The sequence below is a fragment of the Ascaphus truei genome, chromosome 1, assembly GCF_040206685.1.
Source record: "Ascaphus truei isolate aAscTru1 chromosome 1, aAscTru1.hap1, whole genome shotgun sequence".
Taxonomy (NCBI): Eukaryota; Metazoa; Chordata; class Amphibia; order Anura; family Ascaphidae; genus Ascaphus; species Ascaphus truei.
The window spans coordinates 218613020-218634525 of record NC_134483.1 but is presented as its reverse complement, the minus strand read 5'-3'; the positions used below and the strand labels follow the sequence as shown (position 1 = coordinate 218634525).

Sequence of the window (21506 nt, the reverse complement as noted above, 5' to 3'; positions counted from 1 at the left end):
ATGTCTATCACAACTCTATGATGATTAACAAGCTCATAAAAGAAAAAGGAGGTCATGGATAGTGATGCAAATATGTGATTGCATTTATATCTGGTGGACATGTTTACAATGGTTTTGCTACACCTTGAATAATAGATCCGTTCTCTCCACTGCTGTAACCTGCTTGTGTCAATCATACGTCTTTCATTTGCAACTTGCAGGGAAAATAATTTGTCAGATAAGATAACAAACAAATGCCAGAAGCAAAGACCAAGGTAGAATAGTCTGTTTTATTACCTTGTGTAATAAAGATTTTTTTTTTTCTTTTTCAGCTTTTTTTTTGTACAACATACATTAATTTGTGAATCAGATTAAGGGATGTGGAAATGGAGAAAAAAGTTGGTGACATCACAATATTTTACAACATTACACAATTATGAGCCTGAATTTGTTCAATCTATTTGTGTATAGCAAGGGTGGATAGCAAAGGCACACGTAGGTTTATGGACCCAAGCTTGGATGCAAAGATTAAAATAGAACAAATAAAAATAATACACTAAAAAGACTAGCCAAGAACAAAATTGTCAATGTTGTAACAACCAAGATACTGATGCTGTTCACATTACATGGCAAACTAATTGAAGCAGCAGTGTATGTAGAGTGTTTTTGCTTCAACTTTGTATGATGGAATGTTCATCCCCTTATTTGCAAGAATCACTTTGGTGGAATTATTTGCATGTAATTTGTGATTGACAAAGTTGGGCTTTTGTAAGCTTTCAGATGTTTTGTGCTGTAATGACAATGAGTAAGGCACTGCATGAGTTTGGGCATATGAAATTATCAACTGCTTAGGTGCCATTTAGACTAAGAATCTTTATATCACTAGAAGCAGAATTCACCTTGAAGAACACATGAAGATTGGGCATTCAAGAAATGGATACTATTACTGTGAGGAGCTATTACTACCTCCTTGATGGTATTATTTAATGGTGCAGTTCCACTTATTCATCTTATTTCTGTTCAATTACAAATTGCTTTCATTTCTCATTCTTCATCTTGATCACAGGTTTTACGGTGAAATCCTTCAGCCGTTTTCTATTTTGAAGAAAAAATGTAAAAAAAAAAAACTTGGCCTTTTTTCTGAATTTTCTAAAAAAAAACAAAGTCTTTGTAACTCAGCTCTGATGCCTACAAGTTTAAATACACCACAGAAATCTTTCCTCAGTGGAAAAAATAGATTATTTCTAGATCATCACAGACTATATATTATGTATACATTACATGGTATTTGCTGATGTGCTGTATTTGTTAGGATAGCTAGCTTAAATTTGAGGAGCTAATTAAAGTATCTCACATTATGAAATAAACATTAAAATGGCACATCAGTTTCACACGCATAATCTACATGTATATAAACTGTGCATGTACAGCTTCTAGGGGAGTGCACCTTTAGATAAACTAGCATCTGACTATTATCAGATCACCTTCCATCAGGTGGCTGGCACCGACCTGGCTCATATATGTGTGAATATTTCATAATGACTAAACTCTTACAGGACCCAACCACTAAAGAAACTCCAGGATTTAGGCCCATATTTTCCACAATGCGCTTGGATGTAAGACACCGTCCAGCACTGGCAGCTGTCTTCTAGCATATCATTGATGAGTAAATATGGCCCTAAGTGTCAACAGAGAGCACTGTGCACGCAGTGCTCAAAAACAATCACACCGATTAAGAAAGAGGTGCAAGTGCCATAGGTAGCCCTGAAAGACAGAGGGACGTAACAGTACTTGAGAGAATCATAGATGAAAAAATAAAAAAAATAAACTTGGAATGATATGCAATCACCCTTGTTACACACTTTGGTCTAAACCATCTTGATTTTCTAAAAATCACTTACATATTAGCGGACTTCAAATATTTAATTTCAATCAATCGAAAAATAAAATCAGACAAAATAGGTATAAAAGTGAAAATAACAAAAACTTTTTTTTTTCTCTTAGGTAAAAAACAAACAAACAAAGTCTCTAAAGTATGTTGACACAGTTGTTATAATAGATTTCAAAATCTACCCTGTGTGCAGAAACTAAGGGAAAAAAACAAAAATCTGAATCACCACAGGTTTTTTTTTCTTTTTCGTTTTCTTCTTAACATCCTTCTGGTTTTCCTTATTATAGCAGTATTCAATTACAGCAGGAGCCAGCCTGCCTTAAACTATCTATTTTCACTGCAGACCGCACATACTGTACATACTGTGAGCGTGGTTAGGACTTTTCTTACGGAAATCAGTCAATCACATTTTCGTATTATATCTAGTGTGCACACCAGACATGAAGAGAGAACATTAGTTTATGCATAATATCATCCAACTGAAATGAGATGATAGTGGAAAAAAAGGAGAAGATTGTAGAAAGAAATGCCACCCACAGCAGTACTTGCCGCATGATACTAGGGTGGTATGTGGACGGAATTGGCACAACTAGAATGATTAAATGAATTGCAGGGTGCAGCGCTGTCGGAATTTCTCAAATGAATTGTGGAGTTCTATATTACCGCTACATTCTTCTCTGAACTGCTGTCGTTTAACCTCTGTAGTACCAAGCAGGCACCTCAACCACTGATGGGAATACGGAGAGGAATGGTAAATAAATATCTGCAACTATCTGAAGGGAGAATTTATAGTTACTATATCACTCACAAGTACACACAACTGAGGGTGTAAGGCACAAATTTACATGTGGAAGAAGAAAGGTTATTCACAGATATAATTCAATGGAGAACCCAGATGAGATAAGTCCATCATTTATATGCATGATTTCAAAGCTGGCACATTACTCGGTTCACACCATCGGTCGATCTCATTTGCCGACTTACATGCAACATGAAATGGGATGGCACATCACAAGCTGGTACCTTCACAGAAAATAATCACTACTGACAAAGCTATGTTGACAGCAATGGTATATGTAGAGAAGTGCAAGGTAAGCTAAAGAGATGTGCTTACGGTTGCTACTAGAAGTTAAAATTAAAGGGATCCTTGCTTGTTAAAAAAAAAAATTATATCAAAGGCCCAGCCAGTGAATTCTTTAAATGAATGCAAATAAATATTCTCCATGGAAACCTATCAGAGCTGGAGGGATTTGCAACATATTCTTCGCAAATGAGTCATGTACCCCTCTCCTGGTGCTGAAAAATGGAACAAAATAATAGTGGTGATAAACAAGGAAAGAGTGGAAATGTAGAGAAAGGTAAATTGAAATACAGTCCAAACACAAAGTTTAGAATGCCAGCTCAACATAATTTCCTCTGTCAATTTATTGAAAAAAAAAAAAAATCATAATAATAAAAAGAGCTCATCTACTCCAGTTAGCAGTATCATGTTAAATATGAATCAAGTTCATTGTCTTTTTGTCCACAGAGCTGCTCAAAAGGTGATTTGCTGGACAGTCATTTCCTTAGGAAAAACAAAATGAACAATAAATAATTGAAGTTACTATTGTTAACGGTCACGTTATTCATTAAAAAGAGAAGAGTAGCAGAGATCTGAAATAGTTGTGCCCAGTTCGGCATTCATCTGCTAATCAAACGGCTGTAACACTGATGGGCTTTTCACAGTATCTGCACATAGTAAACTTCTGCCATTATTACGTTTGAGTTAGCATTGTCTCTGAAGTCATGCGTCCATTTTCTTCTTGTTGTTATTTGTTACTCTTCTGCCCTCCTCTACCAGTCCCGTAATGTCAGGAGGTGAAACGTAACATTCAACATTTAACTTTGTGCTTTTGGCTCATGAGTGTGATGTTTTGTGGTTACGTCATTAACAGTAACAACTGTCCAAGATTGTGTGTGAGTCCTGCAGTTGCAAACGTAAACCATACATCACATGGTTTCATAAGAAAATATTTCACTTTCCTTTCCAAAGAGTCCTTAGCTTAACAACAGCCTTCTTGGAAATTGAGTCTATTGATGAAGTTGTAGTACACTGGCTCAAAATGGAAAATTATGCTCGGCTGTGTTCCTTCCTGCTATGATTATGTACATGCATCGTTGGACTTAATGGATGATGAAAGTGGGGCAAATGTAGGTTTAGGTGGTACATCAGGCTTTATAGAGGGAGTACGTTTCACACCTGATCTGGGCAGAGAGTTATAGGCATTGATACTAGGCTGCCTCGTTAGAGTCACTGCCTGCCCTTGAGCAGCATTGAAATGTATGGAGTCCACTCTTTGTGGAGCAGGAGGTGGGTTGTCCCCCCTACCAAAACTCTGATGTCTGGAGAGGTGGGAAGAGTTTGATGAATTGGTATTGTTTCTTTTGAGGGTCGACGTCTGGTGAGTTCTTGTGAGCGAATTTGAGGGATAGTTTCTCTTGTAATCCACATTGTAAGCAGAAGAGTGCATGTCTATGCGTTTGCCCATTCCATTCTGAGACATTGAAGCACTTGGAGGGCCTAATGAAGCTTCTCTTTGGGGCACTTTTGGTGGTATGCTATCTAGATTTTCCACCAAATTCACCCCATGGTTTGGACTTTTACTGGTAAGGTGCTCTTTAATCGTTTTGTACTCCAGAGTGGCATTCTGATTTTCAATAGATATTTGTGCCACCTCTGTTAGTTTTGGCTGGTCTACATAATCATGCTGATACCCTTGTTGGGTTATTGGAAGGACCACAACACTTGGAATGTGGCTGGGTGATGCTCGAAGAGGCAAATCGGTCGGTATAACCGGTGATGCCATAGGGGCCATATCTTTTGTGCAGGAATTTATTATGTTTTGGTTTCTTTCCCAATCCCTACTGCCCCGACTGGGCTTCCTCTTCTGTTGTAAAGTCGGAGTGGACTCAGGAGTTGGTAGAGCTGCCAGATCTAGGTGGTGCTGCTCAGCTTTGATGAGCATTTTTGCAGTGGTGCCAGGTGTGGCAAGTTTCCCATTATGCATTAAAGGCGCAAGGATAGCCTCCGGTTTAGGCTCTTTGGACTGACTGTCAACGAATAGTCCACTTAGCTTGGTGACACTTGCCATGGAACCTCTGCGTGAGTGACTCAGATCTTTGTCCTTCCTCTGTACCAGATCCACATCTCTTCGGCGATGGTCACAGATACAGTACACTATGATTCCAGAGAAGACAGCCCCCATGACAAAAGCAAGAATAACAGCAATGGCCAAAAGAGTAACAGGAACAAGTTGATCATGACCTTTGAGATAACTTTCCCGAATCACTCCTGCGAACAAATATGACACATAGTTAAAACAAAAGTAAAAAGTTATACACAGCATGAATAGACAATAAACTCCATTTTATTTTGCTTTGCAAAGTGGTTTATGTGAAATGCAAAATTGCAAGGGTGGAATAAGATTATATTCAAAACCTACAAAAATAATTCTGATTGAATCATTGCAAGATTTACATAGAAATGCGATGAAGGTGTGTAACAGTTTATATGCACCGGAGCCCCATTTGTTGTCTAATAGGTAACAATGCGTGAACCACGATTAATGTCCCAAGCAGCCATATGAAAGAAATATACAGTAGTTGCCAGTCCTATTTACTAAGGAAACAAGCACGCCTGGTGCAATTATAAATATGTTCTCCTGTCATCTAGATTCTAGACAGCAAAAAATAAATGTGTCATATTGTCATGTTTCATTAAGTAGATACAAATAACACAAACTTTGCTACAGTAAGTGCTGTGAGAGTCGCCCCCGGAGAATTGTTTTCTGCAATATTTAGTATTGGCTGCATTGTATTTCATGCAGAGAATTGTGTGCAGTACAGGCAATTTGCGGCAAAAAAAAAAATCCATCATGTATGGCAAGATTATTGTATGTTGTAATTTCTAAATACTCCAAATGTTGGGAGATTTATGAAATGACAATTGATAAAAATAATTAAAAAAAATAAAATGTAAATTGTAATGTAATGTATGTTAATATATGCGCCTCAAAAGGTCACCTGCTATGGAGATTCCTTAGGACATGATTATGATTGATCTTGCCACCAATGTAAATGTTTGTTCCACTTAGGGCTGGTTACACTGGTAACATGAACTGACATCATACTGGGGTTTTGCCTTTTTTTTTCAGACAGATATGGTAATTACAATTTGAATCTTATTGTCTGCTACGTATTTATATAAATACGTAATATTCTGTATTTTTTATTTTTTTACATTGCTAAATAAACATCGTTAAGAGCTTGTGCTGTGAAATGTTTTACACGTGGGTGTTGAAAAAACATTTTCGACCTGTAATTCACAACTTTTAAATCATTTACGTAGAGATGTAAAGCTCATCAAATTTTCACAACAATGAACATAAAAAGAAGCACATCTGGGAAAAAGTTATTATTGCAGTTAATTACAGGTATTTAAATGATGAAAATAAAGGCACCAGCAGTATAATTTGGTGGTCATTTAAAAGGGCCATTCTAGCTAAACCCAAAGTAAATGAATGACAGTTAAATATTTAATAGGGTCAATGTAGGTGATCAGACCATTTAAAAATATGAATATGGTTAAAATGCTCAATATTTCCAAGATAATAAAATACTTTGGATTTTTTTAAACAATATTTGCCGAGTCTATTACGTGATAACACTATTTTTGGAACCTTGTGTCTACCGGAAAACAATCGATCCCAATTTTTGTTTCTTTACGAAAAATAATTATGATGCCATCATAAGCTAAGCAGCTAAAAGTAAGATTGAATTTGGTTGAACCTATTAAAAATAAAACGCTTTTTTAATTTTTTTTTTTTAACAAAACACAATTAAGTTACAATTTCATTTGAAGGTTCATGCAATCTTGCTAAGGCTGGGGCCATGGTGCCTATGCCTGTGCCGTCCGTGGGCGTGTCTAGTGGTGTGCCAGTGACGTCACGGAGCTGGTTTGCCCTCATAGGGCGAACCGCTCACGTGACCAGCCTGTCGCGACAAAAATCAGTTTGAATGATTTCTTGCACAACGCTCACCCCCTCCCGCTTCCATGCGCACGCACGCCGCATAGATGCGAACACTGCCTTAAGGCAGCCTGCCCTGGCCTAAGGAAGCGACTACAGATAAGTATTATAAAAAAAATGTGCGTCTCATACATGGGACTGCACTTTTCTAAACACCAAACAGCTGTTGGCTACTCAATGGGGCCACAAATGTGTGTATTTTAACCCAGTTCAGCAGCCATGAGCGATCTAACTCAATATAGTTATAGTAACATATCTCACTGTGCAGTAATAAGATATCCAAACATTTCTTCTTGTGCTACAGCATAAAACTACGTTGGATAGCCCATAACTAATGTTTCATTACTCATATATGAACTTAATTGTTCAATCACAGAACGGTTTGTATAGATGTTCTATTTCACACCATACCAATCACTGTAGTGAGCACTATCTAACCAGAGACAACCAAAGCCTACAAATAAGGCTTTGCTTAGAGCTAAAATCCGAGTAATAACTCACACCAATCATGTAGTCTGCAAAAAAAGAAAATAGTATGACTGAATGCTTTGAACAAGAAAGCCTGAGTGCTATTACAAACGTGTAACACTTCTCCTAATCTTTATCTTGCTACCAGATCAAGAGCCTGCCAGAAATATATTCTATTGATTAGAGCTGGTTATACATGATGGATGTGTCAGTCACTATACAGCACTGAAGTGATAAATAGACATCTGTGTGGAGCTGAACAAATGACCAGTGGCCTCTCAACTCGCAACAAAAAGGCATCTGTCTCGATATTACATCTATGTAGAAATATGAATTCCATCTATTGCAAAAGGCTGAATTTTAGGTCACAAGTGCAGATTAAAAAGGGAGCATCTTAAAATACAAAGCTGAATAACAATTCCTCCCATAGGGATTTTATTATGAAGACCCAAAACATTTTTGCTACTTGGCTACAAGACGTGATAGGCTGCTTTGACCGCACAACACTTATTAGGAAATTAGTATGTATAACAATGGTCACAATCTCTGGAGCATTCATACACCTTACTAACAGAGTTCACTTACAAAAAAGGAAAGTTAATACCATTTGTTTTATTATTTTCATATAGTGTAAATAGAAAACATGATATACAGTAAAATTATGTGTGTACAGTATATATATATATATATATATATATATATATATATATATATATACATATATATATACACACCCACACGTATATATATATATATATATGTATATGTATATATACATACACACACACACATACACAGGAGTTAGTGTATTTGACATTATTAATAATGACAACAGGGGGTTAAAATTTGTTGTGGGCTTCTACATGTATGTCAGCAACAAGGCTAAAGGAGAAGTTGTAGGTATAACTCATATGATAAAACATATCCTATGAAAGAGTGAACCTCTTCATAGTACAGTTCTAAATAGGAGCGAGTGAACTAAAGGCAGTGATGGGCTCATAACACAAGTATATACTGTATCTGAAATAATATCTGAAAGTTTTAGACTTGATCTCAAATTAAAATGGGGAATGATGGCAGGTAAAGGTGACTGCCAATCTTGCTACCAATCTGATAAGATAATATGGTCCCCAATAAATGTGACAACTATAACAGGGGAAAGGATATAGGAGAGGTAAAGCGGACATAAAACACATAGAAACTTTGAATTTAGGCCTATGTTACCAAGTGGTGTTATTCCACGGGACACATTAAGGCGCCATAAAGTGTCTTAAGGCAGAGCATTGCTTAGTCAATATGCCCCAACATATTCCTCAGCAATGTGAAGATGGTTTTACATCATATTAAATAAAGACTACCGTGATTGTCTAAAAGCCCATGAAGCAAGTGCACATGAATTTAAGTCGCTATCTTATGTGTTCAAAACCAACACCATTATTCTATATCTCGGCCCTGGATAAAATGTAGACAACAGTCTAAAATGTGAATGTATGTGTGTGTGCGCGCCACTGCTATTAGTTCACAGAGGTGTGACAAACACATAACTAATAAGCAATCTAAATTTCACCATATGTGGTTGTACTATGCCACATTCTTGCTCATTCAGAGTAACAACAAAGCATGTTCCAACTGGTGTACAGAATAGTATGACTTCTGCCAGTGGGCATCTGTCTGTTATCTTGGGAGTCCTAAGAGTCTATTCACTGTACATCTGTTAATGGTCTGAAGGTTAGCTAATAGATGTACGAGTATTTATGAGTTGCTATCTACTATGGAGTTGTACACTTACTGTTGACACTTAGGGGCTTATTCAATAAACCCCTCAATAAAAGTAGCTGAGTAAATTACCCTGCTAATGTGCTAAAGGCTAAGAAACCCAGTTACACATGTGCTGTGACCAAAGTTAGTGACCACTGCATATATTGCAGATTTGTTTTGCAAAGTGACAGCTCCTTGGTGTTACACTCTTTTGGAAATGTGTATGTTATTACTTGAGGGGGGCAGGTCAAAAGCCCCAATATGATTAGGATTCTAAGCGAGAATGTATTCCTTTCCCTGATTCTCATTCCGAAAAACATTGCCGTTCAGCAAAAGAATGTGGAAAAGAGGTCAACTCCCCCTTAAAGGCATTAATCATTATCAACAGGGGACGTCTACTTGGCACTAACAGAATGTTCTTGTTGCATACAGCCAAATCTTTCCTAACAATATAGATTCTTAATTCAATACGGGAATTAGCACAGCTACACTTGCAAACTGTACTGAACAGATTTTATTTTTGATAAAAAATAAAAAAAAACTTTACATATGGGAGTTCACAGGTGTGCTAGAGAAATATTTTTTTATTGTGTTAATAAAACTAACAGTGCCCAGATGGTCATATAATAATGATGTATTTATATTTAGTGCTGACAGTGTATGAAAACATGTACATAGTACAGGTAATGTAATGTGCTGTACACCTTCCACCGGGGAGCTAGTAGTGTAGTTTTAACACCTCATTCAAAGCGAGATACAGGCGCATATTACTAAGCAGTATTTTTCCATAACACAATGTCTGGCGCTGTGGGAACCCTTACAGGGCTATAAGATGTCTGCCCCTGCAGGAATTTGTCTTTAGGCAGAAGACTGTCTAGTAAATATGGCTTATGGTTATAAGAAGCGTACACGGTTCAATCACAGGGCCGTGTACAGCAATCTCCTACTTCAAACGCCTGTGTATTAATCATAAGCCCCCATCCCCCAGTTATTAATTAGCTGACACATGTTCAGATAAAGCTGTGTTACAAAGTAAGTGACCAATTACAGTAAACATTTTGAATATGTGCAATGCTTTATTTGCTATTTGGCTTTTTTTTTTTTGCCATTTGCTATTTGTGCCTGAATGTTCCAAGCTTTTAAACGTAAAGTTTCTAACATTTGCTTTAAAACATATGTTGAGACAGATGGGTTCCAAGTAACCAGCTCTCACTCTCCAGAAACCTTGTTGTGACTGATCTTCTAGGTGTGGGTACTCTGTGCCATTATCCCCCAACTTCAAGGTACCATATAATCAGAAGACAACATACTGTAGTGCCGACGAGTATTCTAAAACCAATCTGGGGCAATCACCAACAAGACCCAGGTACATACTGGGTACATGCTGCAACATTTCTGCAGACAGACTAATGGCACATCGGATTAACTGCTGGGGTCACTGGCAGTCCCATTCAAACTGAATGGGACTGCCAGGGACCCCTGCTGTGTTAATCCGATGGGCCATTAGTCTCTGCAGAAATGTCACTGAAATGTTGCAGCATGTACCCAGCATGTACCTGGATCTTGTTGGTTATAGCCCCAGATTTTCCAAGACAAGTTTAAGGCAAGTGTTAGAATACTCGTCGGCGCACCTGTAACTGCTCCGACGCTCCAATTGATTTTTCAATACTCACATCCTCTACTGCCGAGTGCATCAACATGAAGGGCCATATTTACTATGCAGTGCTAGTCGATAAAACACGTTCCGGCATGGGTTAGTAAATATGGCCTATTCAAGTGACTATGCTGCAAGATGTCTTCCAGGGCTTGTAGGCATCTTATGAAGTAACACTGCTTAGTAATTATAACACTTTTTGGTCCCTTTACTTTAATGGTGTTGTAATGATATGGTAATGGTATCTTCCAGCACGGGAGGTATCTCTTGGAACTGGACTTCTTACTAAATATGGACTGAAATCTTTTAACAGGATACATCTTTAAAATCTGCAAGAGATAGAGATATGAATTGTGCCAATTTTGAACATGTCAGTGCACGATTAAGCGAGTGTTGATGCATCATTGATTGGTTCATGTGATATTATAAAGATTTTATGGCGTGCCAACCAGTCTAATATAATTGTGAGACACAGATGAGTGTATTTTCTTTACTACAACCCCAATATATGTTGCTAAGCTGTGCAGCATCAGTAAAGCCAACAAAAATGCACAGACAGAAGACTAACGTACTCCAAATACACTCACTGCCTCATCTCATGTTCCCCTCTCACTAGTGTGCACAAAAAGCATCAGCGTCTGATGGTGTTTGCCTTGGCCTTCTTTTGTCAGTGTAAGTGGAACAGTAGCTCAGTCTGGATCTATCTGAAGTCCCCATGGGTTGCAAACTGGGACGATACAGTGACTGTACTTGTACAAAAATAACAGCACGAGATTGATCAAAGGGACAACATCCTATTGCTGTCTACGGGATATTTGTTCTTTGTGATGCTATATTTGTGTTGCTTTGGCTGGTTTTGCAGCAAGTGGACATTCATACATAGTTCCCTTTCACATCTCTAATAGCAGGAAAGTGTTGTGGCACTGCTGCTTCCCAAATATTTTGCCAGTAAAAAAAGCCAATAAAAAAACGCTATTAAGTAAATAATGAATGTAGTGATTGGCCTCTACTAACTGTGTTATACTTTTTCCACATTGCCTATTTAGTCATTCCTCCTCTGGCATATTACTTGTTTCTATGGTTGCAGAATCCAAACATTAGTTCATTTTTAAAACTAGCTTATTAGTCCTGTAACAGAATTCCCCCTTCTTGCACCGCTTACAGCTTCAACCTGTTTCACTAATGGCTGGGCACAGTTAGCAAAATGCCCGACCAATTGGAAACATTTGAAAGGGATTTCAAGAAGCAGTCTTCTTTCTGGTGCTCACACAGTAATGTGTAACAGATGGCATTGTATGAAACCTAAACATTGGCAAACGGACGTGGCATGCAATAAATTAAAGACAAGATTTTTCATGAAGCTACTAATTAGCTGCAAACTTGCAATGACTGAATGTGTTGCAGCCAGTAAGTTGCACATGCTGTGGGTGTTCAAGCTATTTTGAGCTTCTCATCTTGAGGCAAAGCTCACGGTGGATGAATGCGATTCAGCCCACTTGCATTTCTACCACCTCAAGATATCATTTCATTTGCCTGCCGTGCCAATTAGAACTGTACACGTGAACTATTTTATTCCAGTAAACTGTGTTCAATTATTTCCATTTGTGTGTTTCTCATTCATACAGTATATCAAGCTCTGCAAAGTATTATCGCTATGAAGGCTGTTATTAGATTGTATTCTGACGGTGACGCCTTAAATTTACCAGGTGCAGACCACAATTACTGAAAGCATACTGAGAATTAGCTACATATTCCCCATGTATGTATGTATGTGTGTATATGTATGTATGTATATATAGTTTTATTAACCTGTACACGGGACTGGTGGCCCACCCAGGAATTACTTAAAATAAAGAGACAGCCTACATTTCTAAATCTATTTTTTCTTTGCATATTAGGTGTGTGTGTGTGGGGGGGGGAGGATGGATATGTTTAATAACTTCAATGCATTAGATTGATTTTCCATTCTTTATTTAAACACCCTATTAAATATGTAACAAATGTGTTAACATATTTTTGACACTGAATCACCACCATATTAAATGGGGCAAATCATCAATATTTTTGTTAAAAAAGCTGCATAGACTGCTGGAAGGAAATGGAATTTAATGTTGCTGTGTTGTAGTCGGATCTCCTTTTTTTTGTTCACTACCATATTATGCATTTTATGTTTAAAATGTTGCCATAAGCCTAATAGATTCACTTTTATTTGATCCTCGTTTTTAGGGGGGGGGGGGGGTTCCTACGGTACCATTTTTCACTTAGTGAACTGGATAAAACAGCAGTGCCTAATTGTAATCGCTTTAAGTGACTTCTGTGTTGCTGGGGTGAAACCTTGTACATGACCCTCACTAATTCACAAGATGTGCCTTTATTTTACTTTTAGTTTTATTCTATTTTATATACAAAGCTGTCTATAGGAAAGGGCAAGATGGATGGAAAGGTTTTATTCAGAAAACATTTTGACCTTTCCTTGAAGACTGTAGGCACCTTGACGGTTTAAAAGAGTTTATCTTGCTTCTGCTAGTCACCAAGCCAAATAAATCAGAGCGGTGTCCTCTGTGTATATCCTTAAATACAGCTAATGCATCTCCACTTAATCTCCTTTGTTCGAAAGCATCCAATATGTTGCCGTCATGTCTATTTAAACCTGCGGTTAGTTTACTAAAAAGGACTTTGCATAAGGTACAGGCAGAAAAAGAATGGATCAATGCTAAGGACGGAGAGAAAACAGAGACAATCTACATCCGATGCATGGAACAGTCCTCAAGAAAACTGGTGGACATGAATATAGGAATACAAATGAGGAAAAGCATGTGACAGGCACATGGGAATGCAGTGACTTGGTGACGAGGACACATGAGTGGGAGATTGATGGCAATATGTAGTGAAACCACCAAGTGGGAATATTAGCGGATAACTTCCATCAGGTAGGGATCATCTACCACCACTGATTTTCAGCAGAAATTTCTACGTAGTCACCATACAAACACATCTGTCAGTCAGACCCTCTAAACTGCATCACAGATGCCTATATCTGTCAGTCAGACCCTCTAAACTGCATCACAGAAGATTATATCTGTCAGTCAGACTCTCTAAACTTCATCACAGGAGCCCATGTGAGTTCTAATTCCACTTGGATCACTGTCAATTGCAATATCCCACCATCAATGACATCCAATAGTTTAATAGAATATGAGGCATGGTCATTTGCTGCCTCGATACATGCATCTTTAAGGCCTCTCCCCTTGAACTGAAACTGGAAATTTCTACGTTTGAGGACTATTAATAAAAAGTACACATGATTCTTACTACATATGGCTAAGGTCAGACAGTGTAAGAGGAAGACTATTCTTCAAACAGATGGTACTTATACTGTAATTCTTGGACTGAATCCACACTGCTGATGTTGTAAAAGTACCTGCTTTGCATCCCTGAAATCCTGCAAATGTGTGCATATGTTAAGCAAGTAACCACCTTCGATTTACTTAACACAACCATATCCGTGTAGCTGTTTGGATGACATTGGAAATCTAGTATAGTTACAAAACACCATTACCTTTATCAATTTAAACCATATGCTCTTTGGCATTGGCGTCAGTTGGAGTTATTTTATGATGTGATCATAAAAATCGACTTAAGGGAACTGCTCGTTTTATACCTTTTTTTATAGAGATTATATTCTTCCAAATTAAAATGAAGAAGGCTACAGCAAAGCAAAACTATCTTCAAAATATCATCTCCCTGGTTTTTTTTGTCCATATATAAATCTACTTAAATATTACATTGTAATTACAGAATTAGACAGCAAAAACATTATTTCTTTATTGTAACAAAAAGGAAGTTACTCTACAGAGGAAAAAAAAACAAGAGATGTTTCAAAATCAGGGGTTGTGCACTTCATATTTATCTTTACATTTTTTAATTATAAAAGCACGCCACCAATAATAACCTGTGTTATTTTCTATGTGCCAGGTTGTCTACTTACTTTTAGAGTACTCAAATTTGGGGGCGCAACTGGATTATGGAAATGTATGCAAATGTCTTATGTACTCACATGTACAGTACATTATGAGCCTCGTAGGAATCCAATCTGTTATTCTGCTCCCAAGATTTGGCATATAGGCAGAAGAAAACTATATATAGTGTAATATTGTTTAATAAAACTTCAAATACAGCACATACCTACAGCATATGCAGTCACAAAGATAGATAAAACAATGGCCCAAACAAGTACTCACCGCCATGTTGAGTATTCTGCCTCTGCTTGACTTCCGATTCCATGGTCTGTGACTTCCTCAGGGAGTCAGTTTACTCATGAATCCCATTGGGCATAGACACCCGGAGACAAAACGCACCCATGGAACTGCTACCGACCGAACCGGAAGTGACACGAGCAACCAGAAGTCACAGACTGTGGAACCGGAAGTGAAGCAGAATACTCAAAGTGGTGGTGACTACTTGTTTGAGGCACTTTTTTTTACCTACCTTTGTGAGTGCATATACAGTAGAGGCAACGTTTATTCTAACATTTGCTGTAAACTAGCCGGGTTACATTCTGGGTATGTGCTGGGTATGTGCTGGATATGTTCTGGGCTAGTTTGAGGCACGTTTAAGGTATTTCTGCATTGACTAACGACCCATAGGATTAACACAGCAGGGATCCCTGGCATTCCAATTCAGTTTGAATGGGACTGCCAGGGACCCCCGCTGTTAATCTGATAGGCCATTAATCAATGCAGAAATGCTGGGGCTAGTTTAAGGAAAGTTTAAGGCATGTATTCAGAATGTACCTGGGTGTTTCCTGGGTCTTTTGGGGAATTGCCACTGGTTTTTGTTAGAATAATCGCTGCCTCTACTGTATGTATATACTGTATTTGAAGTTGTATTAAAAAACAGTACACTATATATATTTCCTACATACCAAATCTCGGGAGCAGAATAACTGATTGGATTCGTTTTAAGCTCATATTTATCTATCTATTTACGTGAGTGCATAAGGCAGTGACATACATTACCATTATCCAGTTGTGATATACTGCACAATCCTCATCTTCTCGCTTGTTTTCTCTTGTGGTTGCGCCCTCAATTTCGGGTGTTCTAGAATCTGTGGGCCCAGTTGGATGGTCTAGGAGGAGCAACACTATTCCATTTCCAAGAGCTGTTTAAAATAAGTATTGTTTTTATTCTCTATACAACTTTTTTACACATCACTAATACTAGATGTATTAAATAATTCACTTTTTTCTTTTGGTTTTTTTTTACGGTCCAGTTACTTTTGTCTAATATTGTACACAAAGCATTGTGCTGAAGCATAAAGAAATTCTGAATGTCACTGCCACATCAGCCTGGCTAATGTTTCTCCATTGACTTGTATGTATCCTTAATGCACTATATTGATGACAAGTGACATGCAAAACTGTTAAACATTTTAAGTGTTTCCTTCTCCCAAATTTGATCCCCTAAGATACATTTCTCCCAGCCTCAAAGGGCTAATAATGTCTCCAAATTGGTGAGCATTCACTAAAATATTGCCATTGAGCGAAACGTGTCTTAGCATCAAGCAAATCTAGAGATTTTAGAGGATTTTGAAAGCAAATCTAGTGATTTTAGGGAATTTAGCATATAAAATGAAACTATAATACACGTTGAGTTAATGCACGATGAATCACCTGCGTAAACTGACTGAGCAGTGGCTTTTTCGCGACTAAAAAAGAGCCAATTTTGCATGGTTCATGACTTCATGTTAAAGGTTGGCACATCTCTCATGATTACTAATGGATAGCGATTCTGCAATATTATGGGTTAGCTAGCAATAGGCTCATCTAGATTATTGTGTATGCTGTTATTTTAAGTGACATTTTCTTTTAGCAGAATTATCTGTGGGAAGCTGGAAGAGATGCTGATTTTCTTTATATAGGGCAACATGTATATTTAAAATGGGTTAGATAACGAAGGGCCAGATACACTAAGCTCCGTTAGCGTATTGAACCTAACGTAAACCAGAATGAATCATAACGCCTATCCACTAAAGCAAATAACTGAATATTAACACAGTGATACTCCTTAAATAATGTCTGGTTGTTTTGTTTCTGGACATCAGTGTTAATGCTATCCAAAATAGTTGCTTCACCTAACATCGCATATGCACTAAAGGCCGTTCACGTTAGCACAGGGGTTTAATCTGATGTTATTTAGGTCAAACCTAAAAGCTGGCGTCAGCTCTGTCCATACCCTGAAATATGAGTTTGCTGAGGAGGAAGAATTACCAAGTAAAAAAAAAAAATGATATATATATCCCATCAAACCAACCTTGAAACAAAACATGGAGAGACACCGTGCTCAAAAAAGAGCACACCTGAGATACCTGAGAGAGGAGACATTACAATATACTTTGTAAATCCTATTAGCATATCTCCCAGGTATCTGGGGTGTGCATCTTTTTGTGCACAGGCGTCTCTCTTCAAGTTATTTCAAGGCATGTTTGAATGGATATAGATATCTAGATAGATAACACTTGGGACCCCTCTCTCTTTCCCCATCCCTCTCTCTCCTCCCCTCCCTCTCTCTTCCCCCCTCCCTCTCTCTTCCCCCCCTCACTCTCTCTTCCCCCCCTCCCTCTCTCTTCCCCCCTCTCTCTCTCTCTTCCCCCCCCTCTCTTCCCTCCCCTCCCTCTCTCTTCCCCCCCTCCCTCTCTCTTCCCCCCTCCCTCTCTCTTCCCCCCCTCTACCCCCTCCCTCTCCAGGTAAGACATGAAATGACATCAAGTTATTTGAAACTAACGCAAGGTAGTGCTAGATTAACCTAACATTAACCCTCCTCCGCCCCCACCTCTCTTTCCCCCCTCCCTCTCTCTCCCCCCCTCCCTCTCTCTTCCTCCCCCTCTCATCCCGCCCCTCTCATCCCCCCCTCCCTCTCCAGGTAAGACATGAAATGACATCAAGTTATTTGAAACTAACGCAAGGTAGTGCTAGCTAGATTAACCTAACATTAACCCTATGCTAATGAGTTAAACAGCGGCCACTGTTCTGGCATATCATTATTTTACTGGGTACCCGTTGAACTCAGGGAAAATAATGTCTGTTACCTATTCAGATAAGCTGAAGTTATTTACCCTGATTTAACTGAGCTTAGTGCATCTGGCATTAATGGGGTTATTCATTAAACTGCAATAGCACCAACTGGGGCACTATGGCACGAAAATTTTCAATGACTTCATTAGAGCTATCGCAATATTATGAACAACCTCCTCTAGATTTTCTATTCCATCCAGATTACATACAATTAGAATAACCATTAGTGTCCAAATTGACCTTTTCTAGTCATGTCACAGGGTTTGAATGTGAGTTTTGTTACTGGACTGCACTACATGTTTCGAAGAGGGACGGATGCATTAACCAAAGATTTTAAACAAATTCACCAGTTTACGCTTTAGGCAAAACTGTTTTCCAGTGCCAAAATACCATCTATAAAAATCAATAAACATTTCCTCACTGGGAGGGACCAGGATTGCATTGTTAAGAAATGCATTACAGTTCCCTTAAGCATGAAAGTGTTACATGAGCTTGAGAATATGCAAATGTAAAATTAGCATTTTCACACATACACCATAATTTATGTAAATAGTGTCACGATGTTGATAAGCCTACTTATCAATACAGCATCCTCATGTTTACCCCTGATAAATATTCCTGGGCAAACATTGTCTTCACATGTGTAATTGTGCATTTTTGAATGCTAGCGCATGAAATTAAATAACAAGCTACATTCTCCTTTTTAGAAAGCGGAGTAACTCAAAAGCAGAGTGAATACTGGTGTGGCAAATTCCACCAAATGCAAACAGATCAGCCGAAACTATATCAATAATCTGGTTTATTACACAGAATAAACATCTATACATAGGACAACTGTGCTCTTAAGAAAGACCTGAAAATGATCTACCAGCTTCTAATGTATTACTTCAGGGGATCTTTTATGTTAGGGGTATACAGTTTCATATGCGGCAGTGAATTAGCTATATATGCTGTGTATCTAGCAGTAAGCATATTCAACTCTTTCACTTGTGCTGCCATGTATTCCGTTGATGTTACTAGATTTGACAGGACGTCTCCTTATAATAAGAAGCAGACAGCATGGTATCCCATATTCTAATCCTTTTCTTGCGTCTTCTCTGCCACATCTTGTGTGTGAGGAAAAGACAAACTATTAGTATAACATTTTTTGTCATCTCTCCTTTTTTCTCTCCTGTTTATGCTAAGCTTTGACCTCTGTGTTCAGTAAGGAAAAGTCAGCTCTAGTAATCATCAACATAACCAACTTAGCTTAATTAAACAAAACTCCAGACAAAGTGCCCAGAGGAAAAGTGAACATTCAATCAAAGTGTTTGTAACACATGAATATATCTGGGGAGATTTATCAAAAGTTTAACTCCAGAAAACCTATGAGCACCAACCCCAAAATGCCATTACTGTCGATGGAAAAAACATCAGTGTGGAACTGGAGCATGGTATAAAAAACGTTGCCATATGTAGCAATCATGTATTTGACTACACACTTTCAGCTGTATAAAGATTATTTCAGGAAGACAAATGAAATACAATAAAAATAATCAGCGTACAGCACACAATTGTTGCTGTTACTATCCACCTATAACACCCTCCTCCAGGCACTTTCCAAGCAACAACTGAAAAACCTTTACCCAGGCAAGGATGTTCTTGTTGATTACTATTGAAGATGAGTGAGCAGCAGAGGCTCAATGGCTTCCTATGCAAAGTTGTGTCCCGATGTTACCTTATGCATAAATAACCCTGAAGAAGAGTCTCCAAGAACAGAAACATCCCAGATACTAAGATATGCCACGGGTGGAGGAGATTTGGACCTCCCATGTCCCATTAATTTTAAGAAAAAAAAACCCACCGCAATATTTTCTGGCTATGATGCTCATTGTGCCCGTTAACTGTTATTGCTTATGACATGTTTTACTTCTCAAAAGTGCCGGGGCACCAGAGTTCCATATCATCTAACGGAGGAATCCTGACTAAGATCAGAACTGTACCCCTAAATAAGAAATGTATTTAGGGGGACTGCAGCTTACAGACGCACACAAACGCTTTGGGTAACTCAGTTTTGAGTATTATGTTCATTTTCAAGATTAGAACAGGAAATGCTGGTTTAATTGCCTTTTTTTCTGAAAAAAAAATGTAATAGCGCTGTGCAGCTGTGCTCATTTAACATGCATTTTGTAACTGTCTCAAATGTTTAATTAATAAAACCATGTTCCAGATATCATATTCTCTGTTGTATTACGGTAGTCAGCACCAACAAGCTGTCAGAGGGGGTTATTCTATATACACACTGAAGCAGCCGTTTGGGTTGTTTTTGGCCGCACATCCAATAAAATGTCCGAACGGCCACTTCTGCATACATATATATGGAATAAGGACCAACATAATTAATGAGAATAGAATAAGCGTTGGAATAGATGTTTCAGACATATTTGTGTACATTCTCTTAATGGGCTATGAAAAGACCAATATACTTTGGAAAAGCAATGAACTGAAAGCATTCATTCAAGGTATTATGTTGATGGAATAAAATGGAAAAATCCCTCTCACGTTCCAATTATGTTTAACTAGTTCTATTGTCAATTCATACATTTAAGCACCAATCTGTGAGCTCAAGATCCTTTTTGATTGCTGCTTTTTATTGGAGTCATTACTACAAATGTAGCAGACGTTCTTACTCCCGCTGGCAGCTAGCGCAGGTGAAATAGTGCATTAGCCCTGCTCCCTTCTTGAGCGCAACTAATTCAAAACAATGGCTGCTTCACTCACTGGTGTGTTGTGTATGTCCCGCTGCAAATCGTCAGGACGTGCAGTAATGTCTGATACATCTATGTTATCATCCATTACGCTTCTCCTGGTAAGACTTCCAGTTCCACCGGTATATTTTTTATAGGCCAAATACATGGGGTAGGAGTAATATAGCCAGTAGTAACTGTTGTGCTAGTGATCCAATAACTAGAAGCAAAGTCAATGGAATGCATATGCTTTGCAAGCACAATGAGGTCCAAATTTACGTTTGCCATCTTAATTTAGAGTGCAAAAAGAATAGTAAAAAAAAATGATATCATGGGGTGAGCAGTAGAGATAGGCGTAATTGAGAAAATCCGATTGGTGAATTATCCGCAGATTTTATTTAACAAAATCAGATTCACACACGGAAATCTGAAGGCAGATTTGGCACCAAAAAGTTCAGGCGGATACATCCTAATCTGGCATTAGAATCGTTCTGCCCAGATTTGATCAAATTCACTATAGAAAGTGATATTAATTCAGTTTGCTGATTTTTCAAAATCTGTTTTGCCCAGACCCTGAATATGGGTTTTGAAGGAGGGGTGTCTGTTTTGGCAGTGTCCCAAGCATATACATGTATGCTCTGACATCTCCCTTCAAATGACATATGGACAGTAGCATGTGCTCAAAAAGGACCACTCCTTAGATAACTGGGAGATATGTTAATGGGAAATGACTCACACAGCACAATTCCTAAAAGGATTTCCATAACACCTATATTTACAAGCCTAAGGCACATTGTGAGGAAGGGGGTACTGGTGTCAGGCACAACAGGTTAAGAATCCACAAACTATGCTATTCAGGGAAGCAGCTCTAGCAGTGTGAGCAAAACCCAA

At 38.2% G+C, this 21506-nt stretch overlaps 1 protein-coding gene across 4 annotated transcripts in view; it reads right to left on the bottom strand.

Annotated features, from left to right (window-relative positions):
- Window positions 1–255: 255 nt before the first annotated feature.
- SEMA6A (semaphorin 6A) overlaps window positions 256–21506 on the bottom strand; it is a 131564-nt gene continuing 110313 nt past the window's right edge. For all 4 annotated transcript variants that reach the window (XM_075601180.1, XM_075601196.1, XM_075601187.1 and 1 more), the window contains one exon: window positions 256–5201. In XM_075601180.1, coding sequence (XP_075457295.1) covers window positions 4012–5201 — 1190 coding nt within the window. In that variant the 3' untranslated portion in view covers window positions 256–4011. The remainder of the gene's footprint in view (window positions 5202–21506) is intronic.